The following is an 11,286-nucleotide window of genomic DNA, read 5'->3' as shown; positions in this document are numbered from 1 at the left end:
CTTATTAATTTTTTATATTATGCCAAATTATCTTACAATTAGAAAATTGCTTTTCCAACTAGTTTCTAAAAAAAGCATTCTGCAGTGTGCTCTGCATTGCCCGACTCTGCCTTATTTTTATAGGTCTGTCGGGCTATGTGTACAAACATTCGCAGAGAAGAAATAAGCAGAAATAATATTAACTTGCTTAATTTTTGGTATTTATCATAAGAACTAAATTCCTAGAGAAATATGACAAAAATATTTTACAAACCATAAATCAATATATGGCAAGAAATAATGTAATGCGACGAGTATAGTAATTGTAAAACTATTTTTCCTAATTTTCAAAACACCATAACTTTTTGAAAAATTGTCAATTTAATGAAAACAAAACACGTTTCTCGAAAGAGTAATTTTTAATTTTTGGAAACAATTTTTTCCTGGTACGCTCTTGGAAAATCGCGCGCAGCACAATAACGGCTGGTGGGAAACTTGATTTTTTCAGGAGATGAAGCCGCTGAGTTTTAACGGCTAAATCGGACCACACATGAAATGGACAAATTCATCAAATATTTAAAAACGTTAACTTGTCCTGCTCTCACAATCAGCACATCATTTTGCAATCGCATACCGAATTTTAAATTTTTTCTGAAGAGATTTGAGATCTTTGGGTTTACCTTCGGCCTGCGGCTTTTGTTTGGAAAGTTCCAATTTTTTAGATTTCTTTACAGAACATTTCCAACTAGAGAGACGCGCGCAGCACTTCCTTTTTGTCAACTTTGATTTTTACCATCATCCACCGGCCCACCCCGATACTAATGCATCCTTAATGTAATTAATGTTCAGTCGTTTAATCAAAAAACAGCCTGAGATTCGGAAACAGTGCAAAAATTTTGCTTTAGCAAACACTTTGGTTTGATCTTTTTTCCTCCAGTAAATTAACATGAAAATCCCATAAAAACCTTTCTTCAACTTCATTCTGCAAAGTGACTCACGACAACGATCTCAAAATTTCACCATACAATCTTTGACCGTATTTGCACACCCACCCGTAGGGAATTTTTACTCTAACCCAACCACCGTCTTCAGGTTGTTAAATTCTCTTCGACTTTTCCTCTTTCTATAGAATTGATGTTAAAATTATAACTGTAACACCTCTATATTTACAATGAAAGGAACAAAATGCAAGAGAGAAGAAAAACGAAAAATCTTCTGAATGAATTTGCATTTTATTGAATCCACTAAAAAGAAGCATTTGTCCAGATTAAATTCAGGATTCCAGAGAGTCGTGAACATTTTGAGACTGTACAAAATTCCAACTGCAAAAATTTGACTAGTTACATATAAAAATATTGGCAGTGATTCCATTTCATATTCTCTTGCTTCGCAGAACGTCGTTCGGAAACTGAACCTAAGTAATAATAGGCTGCCGACGCCTGGCAGACGGTGTGGCCTTGTGTGTAAATTGCGTAAGTATCTCTCAACTACGTATGGAATGCCCTTCTCAGTGCAAATCTTCGGACAAACATTTTCAGACTTGAACATTTTAACCAAGTTGGAAACAAACAGTGCGCATTCATAATTAACATGGTACAGGGGATGAGAACGACCTACACACGACAGGAAACATTTTTACATGAGGGACAGGGGAAAAGTATATGAGTTTTGCCAATATCAGGATTATGAGACACTCAGAACACAAATTACGATCCAATCCCATCTAAAATGTTGCGTGATCGAAATCAAATCTGAAACATTTGACCGAAAGAAAAAAAATAACTGATTTGGTTGAACAACCAACCAAAAAATCTGCCTGTGGCGTTTAAAGATCAAAATCAGACGAAAGCGTTTCGGTATGTTGAGCTTTCTTGAAACAGTTTGTGTAGAAAAATGCTGATCATTTTAGTTAGGCTAACATGGAATAGGCGAGGAAACATAAAAGGAACCTACATGTGGAACATTATAGTTGCCTATGCACTGTTTCAAATCAGTTGACATAATGCATGGTTAACACTAAAACTTGGGTAGCCGAGGCTGAACATCAGGCTCAAAAGCACAATTTTAATAAAAGAGCAAATAAACTGAATTCGTTGCTTTGCTAGCCTGATCCCCAAAAGAATCAACCTCCAAAGTAATGTATGCAAATCTTTCCACTAGATTTTTACAGCGGATTTCTTAAGTTGGCTGCTAACAAGGAAATTAAATAACCATATCATAGTTTTGTAGTTTAGGGAAGTACTAGATATTCTAGACTGACGAACTGGTTTTTGTTGTAAGCAATTTTCGATTAATCTAACTTCCCGCTGAAGACAAATACAAATTATTGATAGATGCCAATGAAGGCAGAAGCATGTTAGGTTGTCATGATTGTCATAGTAAATTAAATGCAACTTCCTTGGTGTACATCAAATCTCTACCATTTGTTTAGTTAAGACTTTGTATAACATTATGTAATGTTAAAGGTGTTGATTTTTTTACATAATAATAGCGGAAAATTGATGATAATCTTTAATTGAAACTCATGTTTCCATTCTAGCTAATGAATTAGGGCTGCAACCAGTAGCCAAAACTATTAGTGCACAACCTTTCTAGAAATATTAAAAAAAAATAACGGCTCGCTACACACCAAGGGAACTGAACTTAATCCTCCGACAAATAAAAATTTAACTTTCAAATTCATTCTATTAGATAACGAAATTCCTGTTTTTGGCTTTTTTCAATCAGTCAAAGATTAATTTAGCACCAAGGGCACCAAGCCCTTGTATTAATTCAAAATGGGATATACAAAAATTAAAGAACAAAGTGAAATAATTTGAGAAAATATTAAATTCCTCATTAGCAGACATTGCGTTAAATAATATACGAAAGTAAAAAAAACTTAAACACTAGCAAGTGGAGCGCGTTTAAAACATTGCGACTTTAGTTGTAGAATGTTTCTTTAAATGATTCCGTGATATGTATACGGAGCAATAAGGGGCTGATCAAAATCCGTGTGGGCGATTGGCAAACATTACTGTCAGCAGTCTGCAGCAGAGTGTGGCATCGTTTGAGTAGAAAACGTATATCGATAGAACTAATAGATACATCACAGCTGAAACTGCGCAACAAAATGTGTGTATGTACATAAACACGTCGTAACAACGGAAAACAAGGATCCCGCCGATTGGATTGGTCTGTCTGTCGACTGCCGGCGCGCTTCTACCGTGCAAATGGGCCGTGTTTCTGTTTGTTTTATCACAATTGGCTGCTTACAAGTTCACCGGTCGGTCCCATTGAATGAGGTACTCGACCGTGCCGTCCAGTCGGGTCCGCTTGCCGTTGATGCTGAAGTTCTCGCCGTTGATGATGCGGCTGGCCGGACTGAAGTAATGTCCAATGGCTGAGCGCAGCTCCTCGGCGCTCAGGTCCTTGGGAGGCGGTACCTCCGCCTGGGCAGATGCTGTTGTCGCCGCCGCAACCTCCTCCTCTTCATCCTCCTCTGGCTGCGGCTTCAAGTTCAGCCGCGCAGCGTTCAGCGCAAATTGCATCAGGTCGCGGCCTGAGCGCGCCACCAGAGGGCCGCTCAGTCTTGGGTTCACGCTGGCCACCTGCAATTTGGAATCCATTGAGACACAACACAAAAATTTATTTCGTGCTTGGAAATTCCTCTAAACCAGTACAAAATGTAAGGTACATTATAGAAATATTTTGTAGACACAGCAAAATTTGATGGAATTGCACCTGCAATGTCTCCACCTCCTGAGGTCAGACAAGACCACCAGAAGAAGTAGGAAATTGAACCCTGGCGTCAGGGTAGACCTAGAGGATCGATATTATTAAATTTCAATATGTAGCCAATTGAAACGACGCCTGACGTGGGCTCTGTATTGGTTTCATCTGCATGATTTGCAGTTGGAACTGCTAAGTTGAGAGTTTTCAGAATGTGCAATTTAGAAACACTATGAAACCTTTAGAAAGCTGTCATAGTGTTAAGGAAACAACCTGATTTACCAAAAATCTTGTCCCTGAGTACCAAATGGTGTAAATTAAGGGTTGATTTGTATTGAACATAATCTAAAACAACATGATTATTATAAAATAGCACGATATTACAGACCATTATCAAATCTCTTCTGGAAACACCCTGCTGTAAAACACTTTTTGTCATGCCAATTCTCTATAGGTTTAATAATGTACCTGCCCCAGAACAAAATAGCTCTACTCTGCGCGAAATTGATTTCGGTTGGGTGACTGAGCGAAATTATAAAAGTTAATTAAATCACACCTTCATGTTCTGTAGAGCCAGACAATTCTTACAGATTTCTGAATCCTGAATCAAGGGTTGCTGTTGACATCTGACTGAATTCATTGTTGAGCACACACGAAATGAGAAACAAAATCCTTTCAACCTAGCGACTCTCCTTCCCATTCATTCAACTCTCCCTAACAAAAATTCAAAAGATTCCATTATTCTTTATCCAAAGCTATTTCAGATAGCGTAAAAATGCTAATTCTCTCATCAAATAACTAGAAGGAAAATTCTGTGAATGCCGGCTGCAACTGCTGCCCTTAATATAAAAAATGTGCCTTGAAATAGTTCTCATTACACGATATCTATTTTAGGTAACTTATTAAACCACAGAAAACTATGTATACTCACTTTGACAGAGCGATGGTATGAAGTGCGGCTGTTGCTCTGGAGCGAAGAGTCAGTTTTGTACAAGTCAAAAAGGCTGCTGGCTGGGATATTGGTGCTGGGCAGAGTGTTGCGGCGTCTGAAGCGTCTCCGCTTGATTTCCCCATTCTTTCCTATGCGGATGTCCTTCTCGCTGAGCTGCCTTTTTGTCGCTTTGCCTGCCACTGGTAATGGCGGGGCGGCCGTTTTCTTGGCAGTCTGCTGTTGCTGCTGCTGAGCAAGGTGCTTCAGCAGGGTCTTGCTCGCCTCAAGTGTCGCCTTGGTGTCACTTTTGATGGATGTTGGTGTCAACATGGCAGCCTTGCTTTGCGTAGCTTTTGAGGGGGTTTCTGCTCTTGCATCTGGCCTTGTTGGCGACGTTTTCATCAGTTTCTGGCTCTGAGGAATATCACATGTCAGTTAACTATGGAAATTTCATCCAGAATTCTCACCTTATTTATGGCGTTTTTAATCAGTTTTCTGGCAGTCTTGTTTTTAATTTCCTTCTCATCCTCCTTGGATCCACCTTCCGATTTCGCGCGCTTCCGGCCGGGCTGTTCTTTTTTGTCAGGGGTGGCCCTCAAGGAAGACCTTCTTTGATGCAAACTCGTGTCAAACTGGGTACCTTTGGCAGGCCGGCACTTGACACTGCCACCCTCGGACTCTTCCTCCACCTCTGAACTCTCAGAGTCGTCCAGACTGGCCTCAGAACTGACCGACTATTCAACAACAAAAATTAGGAGTAATTTTTTTTCTTTTGAATTTTCTCACAGTATGAGTTTGATTAAATCTGTCGATGTTAGGATATTAACACCCGAGGAAATTAATAAAAAGTGCAAACTTAGAAGTTAAATTTTTTCCTATTTAAATATTTTTGAAATAATTTAATAAATAGTTTTGGAATTACGAAATCAAGAAAATTGAATTCATCTACTCAGATTTAAAACCTGGGTGGTTTAAGTTGTCAAAGATTAATTTTATTGAAAAGCGAATAAAGCAAAATTTTGTTATCTCCATTACTAAACCTGCGGCTAAACTTCCTCTAACTAGAATTCACAATCCCAAATATCCATCCTATTCTTTAGGCTATTTTAATGAGTGAAATTCCGCTCACTAAACCATAAAAATTCCATTTGATTTAATTTAATTTAAAAACCATAACATTTTCAAATAAGTTGGTTGGCTAGTAAGTTTAACTATCATTTTAGTGAAATAACTCTCGATTTTCGGATGCTTAATAGTGCTTGCCCTTTTTAAAAACATGCATCCAATGGAGACAATTTATTCAAGACAATTAGAGCTAAATTTTTGGATGACAAATAAAATACATGTCAAGATTAACAGCGTCTCTACAACAGTGAGTTGAAAATTGACGATTTTCGCGATAGGATTAAGGGTAATTGTCAATTTTTACCGACTTTATTTGCCCATCCTGAATTTTACATATGTTGTTAGAGGTGTTTCATAGTGTGTAACCTGAAATTTTGAGCAAAAAATTCGGGGGCTTTTGTTGGGAAATCGCGATTTTCGAAAATTTAAAATTGCAGATAGTAAATCCGAAATATCAAGTTATCTTCCGTCCAGATTGGAATTTTGATGTGCTTTTTTCACCTCTAGGCGTAACTTTTTAAGTAGAACATGTTTGCCATTGGTCAAAAATTTGTAGGTCAAAGGTCAAGGTCACAAATCGGCATGCAAAATGTTCAATTAAAAATATCACAAAATACGCCCCCTCGGATTTTTTTCATGAAAAGGTAAAAAATGTAGCCCTGAATTCGTAGAATCGAATGGTCAAGAGAAATCGATGGGCACTCTCATAGATCGCGAGATATTTTGAATTTAAGGATTCGTGTCACGCGTCCGGCACGACGACAACATCATCCGGCGATTTTGTTTTCGTCATTTATGTCGGAATTTGATCTGTAACCCCACATGTTATGCATATGATTACCTAGAATAATAAACGAGCTTTCAAGTGGTGTGCTTAAAATTTGTTTTGGTCTCAAACTTTTCAAGTAATAGCGGCGCGCGTAAAGAAAATAGAAAAATTTCAAATATTGACATTTTTGCAAATCTCAAAACTCGGGTTCTAACCATCAGAATTGCAAAAACTACCCACCGTTAGACTCGTCTCGACCTGCCCTGACCAGCTGAAAGGTTTAGGGGTGCTTTTACCCCCCACCCCTAAGACGCTATATTTTTTTACCTTTTTCGAGGGGGTTGAAGTATATAAACTTAGGGGTGGGGGGTAAAAACACCCCCAAAACCTTTCAGCTGATTAGGTTAGGTCGAGACGAGTCCAACGGTGGGTAGTTTTTGCAATTCTGATGGTTAGAACCCGAGTTTTGAGATTTGCAAAAATGTCAATATTTGAAATTTTTCTATTTTCTTTACGCGCGCCGCTAATACTTGAAAAGTTTGAGACCAAAACAAATTTTAAGCACACCACTTGAAAGCTCGTTTATTATTCTAGGTAATCATATGCATAACATGTGGGGTTACAGATCAAATTCCGACGTAAATGACGAAAACAAAATCGCCGGATGATGTTGTCGTCGTGCCGGACGCTCGACACAAATCCTTAAATTCAAAATATCTCGCGATCTATGAGAGTGCCCATCGATTTCTCTTGACCATTCGATTCTACGAATTCAGGGCTACATTTTTTACCTTTTCATGAAAAAATCCGAGGGGGCGTATTTTGTGATATTTTTAATTGAACATTTTGCATGCCGATTTGTGACCTTGACCTTTGACCTACAAATTTTTGACCAATGGCAAACATGTTCTACTTAAAAAGTTACGCCTGGAGGTGAAAAAAGCACATCAAAATTCCAATCTGGACGGAAGATAACTTGATATTTCGGATTTACTATCTGCAATTTTAAATTTTCGAAAATCGCGATTTCCCAACAAAAGCCCCCGAATTTTTTGCTCAAAATTTCAGGTTACACACTATGAAACACCTCTAACAACATATGTAAAATTCAGGATGGGCAAATAAAGTCGGTAAAAATTGACAATTACCCTTAATCCTATCGCGAAAATCGTCAATTAGAACTAAAAAGCCAATACTTACCAATTTTCCATCGGTTGCGTCTGACTTTGATGTGACAGACTCTTCGCAATTCTTGTTTTGGTAGGCCATCGCAGCAGGGAAGGTGAGGCCTCCAATTTGGCTAGACCAAAATGATTTAGTTTCAAACGCTAAAGAAACATATCTCAAAGCAAATATACCTGTTGTACTTAGCAGCGTTGCCTTTAGGAAAAATGAACTTGACCCTCCTATTAGATTCGCTGACTTGTCTGAGGACTGCGTCATCAATTTTCCCAGTGATCGGAACGTTGAATGGAGGCACGGCCGGCGGCACTTTTTGTCTCAACGCGTACAGGGTCGTCTTCTTTTTCACCTCCTTGCCCCACTTGAACCTCTGCTTCTCAGACTGAAGGATTCTGAATATTTTGTCCTTTCTCTCCTTCACACTCACACAGTGAATCTGTTCATAGAAATAAAGAGTTCAGAACTTTGATTTTTGATTTCTTAGAATGAACCCACCTTATCAGGGAGATTCAGGTTTTCCCAGTTGTCAAGCACGAAACTAGTGATGACTGAGTCTATGTCGTGGTACTTCTTTATACTGACCAAAGTAATATTATACATGGAGAGATGCACCAAGTCTGTCCAGCCGAGTTCCATTCGTCTGACAAACTCGCAGCCCTCGTTACAGTTTTCACAAACAAACGCATAAAACCTATTGGAAATCGATTTAGGAACTGATTCTAGCTGGGCGCCACATTCACTTACCTATCACCATAAAATAGTGGATGAGTCAGAGATTTGATGCATTTTTCGTGAAACCACTGCTTGCACCGCACGCACTGCAGCATCTTAAAAAACCACTGTCCAGTCTCACCGCAGTAGCAGTACTTCTGCTCGTGGTTTGTTCTGTGCGCTGAGTCCCACGTCAGGTTGGAAGCCTACAAGCCAGGAATGAGCGTTGAGATATAAATTCTAAAAAGCAGACTCACGTCATAGGAAAGTTTTCTGAAGTTTGCAGTGGCCTGTTTGGGAACTTCTTTTTCTGGTTTTGTTATAGATTTCCTTGCCTTCTTCTCCATCATAAAAATTTTGTGCTGCTGCATTTTCTTCTGTTCGCGCAGCTCCTTCTGTCGACGCTTTTCCTCCTCTTCTGTACATCTTTGACACGTCAGTTTTTTCGAGGGGTTTTCAATTTTTGGCTAAAAATAATCGCTTTGTAAAAATTGAAGTCAAACAATTTGAAAACAAAAATCTATTAACGCACTCGAACAAATTCAAAATTTCAATTAAATCTTTCGGAGCTGCTTACAAAATTCAGTGCCAACTAACAAAAACAAAATAATTACTTCTTGTTTTACAAAGAAGTTGTTTGACGAGACAAAAAGAGGAAAAGCCAAATTTACCACATGACACTTCTGATGATAACCTCTATCACACTTGACACAAGTGACGACTTCGTTCGATTGGCAGTTTTTCTGGCTGGACGTTTTGCAGACTACACAGCACGGTCCGTCGCTGACAACACTGCTGGAGAGTCGGCGAATGGTGTGGAAAAAAGACCACTGCTTCGTATCATCGCCAAAATTAATCAGACACCTTTTGTTCTCGTACTCAACCTGGGAGAAAAAATTCGGATTGTTTCTTTAGCTGAATTAGAGTTAAAAATCACGTTCAAAAATATATATGCAGGTTCTTGCATAAAACCGGTGTAGAAAGCTGTAAAAATATTTAGCATTTTTCTTTCATGGCCAGCTGGCAAAACTCAACAATCACTGAATAAAATATTTTAAATACTTAATTCCAACCTTGGGCCATCTGCTGCGAATAAATGGTAAAAAATAGCAGGCAATTAAAAGCAAAAAATTATATAATACCTGGACGATGGTGCCAAAGTAGAGGCGGCCATCCTTTTGGGAGACGAAAACATCTTCGCCCTCCAAAAAGGTCATTTTTTCTTTAGTAGTGCTGTCTGGGAACGCCGATCTGTTCTCCTGGAAATTGTTTTGCATGAGTGCGCCCGTAATAATAAATAAAATGGAGCAATTAAAAGAGAAAGAGCGAAATCACGTCCTGCTGAGCGCGGCAGACGGTGCGACAACTCAGCCGGAAGTGCGAATTTGAGGGAAGCCAGACTGTCTCGGGCTAATGAATGAAAAGAAGGGAAAGACGGGCACAAAAGATTCGCACCCCACTGTGTCAAGCTTTTGTCTGCGATTCCATTGTCAGCCATGTTCACGAACGAAAAAACAAATCCGTCCAAGACGCCGTTACGGCCCGACCAAGGGGTACACATTCTTTTCGGCCGCCCAAAGCACGGAAACGCGGCTACCGGCCGAAATCACAGTCGTCAAGCCGAAGGTGTCGACCGCCGACACATTCAGATCTTGACCACTAGATAAAAGAGCGGCTCCTGGGAGCAAAACTCACCATCTTGAGGGGGACTGCTCGCTGCGCCGATTCCGAGTGGCCGGCTACATCAAAATGCCTCCGAATTCATCGAACTGGCCGACTTTATGGGCAGCTGCTCATCAATAAAAGTTCATATGATTCGGCGCCAATAAAACGATCATATTTCGGCGGCACCGAAGGGCTCCGTCCGAGAAACAACAAGATGCAAACACAAACAATCAGCACCTTCTGAACTGAAAACAATTGAGTGCGATTCTGCGCAAGACCGCAAGTGAGCTGTGCACATTTGAACACAGGAGGCGGGGAGGGAACGTTTGGTCAATAACAATAATTATCATAATTTTACATATATAATGCTATGACGTATCCTAGTCTTGTCCAGTCTTGTCCTGGCTCTTTGCAGCCACTATAAAATGAGTAGGGAGATAGGGAGCGATATGATCGAAAAGATCTTTACTCTGGTTAGCATGAACAGAGTAAATTTTAAAATAACATTAAGAGTACAGAGAGAGAGGTTATGATTGAAAAGTCGGCAAAATAAAACACTCAAGGGAATTTAATTTAATTTCAAACAATTTTTATGGATTACTTTTTCGTGTGAAATTCTCAGGATAAGCGGCAGAGAATCAAATTTAGGGAGATTCCAATTTCCAATAGTTTATAAATAATATGGGGGACCACATTAAACGCACTCCCCAAATTTATTACATTTAAACCAATCCGCGTTATATATTGCTTTGGTTATATTTCTAAAAAAAAATACTCATATTTGGAAAATTAAAAAAATGAATGAACATAAAAGTTGTTGGACACCATCTAATTAGACATCTAATGACACCAAGGTTCTAGAACTTCATTAGAACTCAAGATATCGAGATATTCACGATTTTGTGAACTCCAGCAGCCCGGCCGTTTCTACAGATTTCACTCCGATTTCCCGATTTTCCCGGGAAAGGTACTTCGATTTGTCCCGAAACTTGATTCATGACATCACTATAATATATGACTCCAGCAACACGCCAAAAAATCGGAGAAACCGAAAAAAAATTAAAATTGCGAAAATTGCAAACGACATTAAATCGATTAAATCCGATTAAATCTCTCCTGGAACCCCCTAAATGTATAGTTTTGCTATGCAGCAGTCGAAACTACATAGTTAGAATTAAGACCTTTCTGTAGAAGTGTATATATAACTAATGAA

General features: G+C 39.1%; 1 protein-coding gene across 1 annotated transcript; it reads right to left on the bottom strand.

The window, feature by feature from the left end:
- Window positions 1–1,192: 1,192 nt before the first annotated feature.
- On the bottom strand, window positions 1,193–10,338 carry Pcl (polycomb protein Pcl). Its single transcript, XM_065488694.1, has 11 exons — window positions 10,104–10,338; window positions 9,551–9,667; window positions 9,080–9,292; window positions 8,666–8,875; window positions 8,442–8,614; window positions 8,193–8,388; window positions 7,874–8,133; window positions 7,716–7,815; window positions 5,089–5,355; window positions 4,622–5,035; window positions 1,193–3,569 (listed from the first exon to the last, which is right to left on the bottom strand). The coding sequence occupies exons 1-11, from the start codon at window positions 10,104–10,106 to the stop codon at window positions 3,231–3,233; spliced, it is 2,292 nt and encodes a 763-aa protein (XP_065344766.1). The 5' UTR covers window positions 10,107–10,338; the 3' UTR covers window positions 1,193–3,230.
- Window positions 10,339–11,286: the final 948 nt, after the last annotated feature.

The sequence above is a fragment of the Cloeon dipterum genome, chromosome 4 (assembly GCF_949628265.1).
Source record: "Cloeon dipterum chromosome 4, ieCloDipt1.1, whole genome shotgun sequence".
NCBI lineage: Eukaryota > Metazoa > Arthropoda > Insecta > Ephemeroptera > Baetidae > Cloeon > Cloeon dipterum.
Note: the sequence above shows the minus strand (reverse complement) of the source record. Positions and strands in the feature narration are given on the sequence as shown.

Bases quoted from the DNA above. Each gene is read 5' to 3' on its own strand.
- Pcl (XM_065488694.1), bottom strand. The intron at 8,615-8,665 runs GTGAGTCTGCTT...CCTGGCTTGTAG, and splicing joins TCAGAAAACTTTCCTATGAC to GCTTCCAACCTGACGTGGGA. The intron at 5,036-5,088 runs GTGAGAATTCTG...GATATTCCTCAG, and splicing joins TTAAAAACGCCATAAATAAG to AGCCAGAAACTGATGAAAAC.